The 3,931-nt window shown below is 36.9% G+C and overlaps 1 protein-coding gene across 1 annotated transcript in view; it reads right to left on the bottom strand.

Annotated features, from left to right (window-relative positions):
- The window catches only part of RAB2A (RAB2A, member RAS oncogene family), a 64,555-nt gene that overhangs the window by 28,500 nt on the left and 32,124 nt on the right, over positions 1–3,931 (bottom strand). The window contains exon 5 of the mRNA XM_006154766.2: positions 355–466. Within this exon, the coding sequence (XP_006154828.1) occupies positions 355–466 (112 nt within the window). The remainder of the gene's footprint in view (positions 1–354; positions 467–3,931) is intronic.

The raw sequence follows: 3,931 nt of genomic DNA, 5'->3' as shown, positions 1-3,931 counted from the left end.
CCTCTCTCTCTGTCAAGTGTACACACACTATGAGAAAAAATATTCCAAATTTCATTAGTGTTCTTTATCCTCCTCCTTGCATGAAACATAAAAAAGATTTCAGGTAAAATACACACAAAAGATGTGTTAAAGCACTGGGGCTTCAAGAGACATCTCACAATGAAATTTAAGAATCTGACAGAAGATGAATGTTACAAGGCATTTCAAAGGAGAAAATTTTCCTACTGTCTATGATATTCAAAGACTATCAGAGACTGAACTCTTATGGAAGAAATATCAACAAATAAATGTTAAGGTATATGAAACATTTCTACTTAGCAAAAAGATAAACTTTTATAAGAGCCTGCTATTTACCTCTTCTACATTAGAAGCAGTCTTAGCAGAAGTTTCCATGAAGATAAGTCCATGTTCTCGTGCAAAAGCTTCGCCTTCTTCCTTTTTTACTTCTCTTCTAGATTCTAAATCACTGAACAGAGAAAGAAAGAGTCAAGTTATTAACCAGCGTGGCACAAATAGAGGTATCTGTGTAAAGTGCACCATGGAACTCAAAGATGTGTGGTCCATTCTTTCAATTAATTTTTATTGTACAATAAATTAACTACATTATTCTGTGTATTATGAGGTCAAAGGACTTAGAACACACTGCTTAATTTCAAAGAACTAATAATACAGCACAAGACAGACTTCAAACTAAGAGTCTAGAATGCTAGAACTAGCAAAAATCTGATGGGAACCCCTAGTCTAACACCATGTCTTTGAGTATAGTGGGTTCCTGGAGCAGACTACTGTTTTGTTTGAACCAGCTACTTTTGTGGTGGTTAACACGGATAGATCCACGTGACTGTGCAATTTGAGTCCTAGACCCAGCAGCTTAAAAAACATGCTGCATGTGTGCCCAAAATTCCCAAAGACGAATGGAGGAAAAAAAGATTACAGTCTGGCCAGGCCCCCTCAAGTATGCTTTTTCACTTCCCTTTTTTTTCCCCTCTCTCTGTTTCTTTCTGGTGATTGTACATGCTCCACAGGGGGAAAAAAATATTTTTTTCCCAAAGTAATAATTTGAAAGAACTACTGTGTCGTTGAGAAAGTCATGCTGCATGCTTACATAGAAAAACACCTTGTGACTTTCCTGACAACCTAATACACCAATTTCCTCATCTGTTGGCTAGAATGACTTTCTATGAAAGTGATTAAAAATAAGCCCTGGGACCAGCAGTTAGCGTAATGGCTATGTCGCTGGACTCCCATGTAGTCGACCGTGGTTTGCGTCCTGGACCCAGTGGCTTAAAACTCACGCCGGGTGCGTGTGCGTGCGTGCCCAAGATCCTGAGAGGAGAATGAATGAAGGAGAAGGGATTGCGGTGTGACCATCCCCCCTGGGGAGTGATTTCTCACTTTCTGTCTCTCTCTGTCTGTCTGGTGAGCGCACGTGCCCTATAGCAAAAACCTCTCCAAAAAATAAAAAATAAAAATAAGCCCCATAATAGGAAATAAAAAATTGTTTAGTAAAATCTAAAGTGCAAAATAAACATTAAATTATTAATCTTAGCTAGTTTAATTCTCACTTTTGTCTTAAAACAAAACTGCTACAGAAAGAGTAGGAAGGGAACCAGCAGTTAGCGTAATGGCTATGTCACTGGATTCCCATATAGTCAACCGCGATTCGTGTCCCAGACCTAGTGGCTTAGAACTCACACCGGGCGCGTGTGCATCCGTGCCCAAGATCCCAAGAAGAGAATGGAGGAGAAGGGACTGTGGCGTGAACATCCCCCCTTGGGGATGATTTCTCGTTTTCTGTCTCTCTGTCTCTCTCTGTCTGTCTGGTGAGCGCACGCGACCTATAGCGAAAACCTCTCAAAAAAAAAAAAAAAGAGAGAGAGAAAGAAAGAAAGAGCAGGGATTGGGGATAAGAAAGAAGGGAAGTGAGGAGCAAAATCTAAAGCCGGCAATTTTGGAAGAAAGCATGCTCTCCATTTTTATCTAATGGAATTGTATTCTTGTGATACAGAGAAAAATCAGCAGTTCTGAGTGTATTTTATTGCAAAAGTTATAAAACTTTACTACTATAAAATATTTCTCAATTTTAGTTGTTTATTACTGCTTTTTTTATATATGCAAACAAGGATCCAGAATAATATACTATTGATGTATTTCTATCTAGTTTTAACAGATTTTGCTAGACTGATTTCAGATATAAGAAATAAAATAAACAAATACAGTTGAACTGTCCCCTGTATACCTCTTCCCTCTACCCAAAAGTAACCAATACTCTGTTTTCATTCTTATGCATGTTTTTATATTTATAATCATGTTTATAACAATATATAGAATGTATTTTTCTTTTTTTTTCATTTTACCTTTTTTGCTATAGGACATAAGCAGGAAAGAAAGAAAGTGAGAAATTGCCCCCCAAGATGGGTGGCCAGGCTGCAATCCCTTCTCCTCTATTCTCTTGAGATTTTGGGCACATGCACATACACACACACATCTGGCGTGATTTTCAAGTCACTGGGTCTGGGACTTGAACTATGTGTGGGAGTTCAGAGCCATAACCACCATGCCATCTGCTGGTTGCAAAGGTATTTTTTGCTTAACTTTTTTTTAAAGAATTTTTTATTTAATTTTATTTATTCATTCATTTATTTAATTTGACCAAAGACAGACACAGAGAGAAGGAAAGTAAGGAAACAAGCCACTACGTCCAGGACTTGAACTATGGTTGGCCATGTGGGACTGTCCAGTGCCTTAATCACCAACGTCGCCTGCTGGCCCCTCCTTAACATTTTAAAAAATTCAGATTTGACTACTGTTCTATAATTTGTTCATTTGGGTTCATATTATGCTTTTCAGATTAATCCACACAATATATGCGCTGGGTCGTAGAAAAGTCATGACGTGTCTTCCTGTTTTTCTATACAAAAATGCATCATGACTTTTCTGACGACCTAGTAGTTCTTGTTTGTTAAATTATTACTGCTATAATGTAGTCTATTGAATGAATGCAACACAATTTGTTGTTAATTATTCATTAGACAGTTATAAAACTCTGTTACAATGAACATTTTATACATTGTCGTATAAATGTGTGTGAAGGTTTTTCCAAGTTATTTTTCTTTTCTTTTCTAAGAGAGATTTTTACTATAGGGTGCATGCGCTCACTGGAGAGACAGAGATAGAAAGTGAAAAATCACCCCCTAAAGGGGATAGCCACGCTGTAATCCCTTCTCCAGTCTTGCAGGATTTGGGGTATGCATACACGTGTGCCCGGTGTTGAGTTTTAAACTGCCAGGTCCAGGATTTGAACCATAGCTGACTACGTGGGAGTCCAGTGATATAACCATTATTCCATCTGCTGGCCCCCAAGTTATTTTTCAAACTGTACCATGACAGTGAATTGTAAATCACTTTTGTAGGTCATAATCAGAATTAAAGGAAAAAACGAATACTAAACAGGTATAGTGCCTACTAGTTCATGGTCTTACATAAAATACATATTTATATATACATGTGTGTGTGTGTATAAATAAATGTACTTATAATTCGTGTAATTCATGGAATGTTTGTATGTAGGTATATACACAATTTATAGTAGGCCATGATGTAAGACTTATTGTTTACTACAGGTCAAGTAAAAGAACTCAAAAGGTACAGTACTTGAACGTATACTGAGCACAAAGTTGCTTTCCACAACTACGATCATCTCCTTAGTTAACCAGTTAAGATCATATTGTGGTCCTTAACTTTTCATACTTGATGAATCCATTTAAGCTGCTTCTATTATACAGAGAGGTTTCAGGAAGGTCACAGAAAAATGAGGTTAAAATGCAAGTTTATTTTGGTGCAAAAAATATTTTGCAATCTAGCATAGCTTCTTTTTTTTTTTTTCTTTTTCTTTCTTTCTTTCTTTCTTTCTTTCTTTCTTTCTTTCTTT

This window comes from Tupaia chinensis, unplaced genomic scaffold, assembly GCF_000334495.1.
Source record: "Tupaia chinensis unplaced genomic scaffold, TupChi_1.0 Scaffold000421_1, whole genome shotgun sequence".
NCBI classification, from domain to species: domain Eukaryota; kingdom Metazoa; phylum Chordata; class Mammalia; order Scandentia; family Tupaiidae; genus Tupaia; species Tupaia belangeri.
Note: the sequence above shows the minus strand (reverse complement) of the source record. Positions and strands in the feature narration are given on the sequence as shown.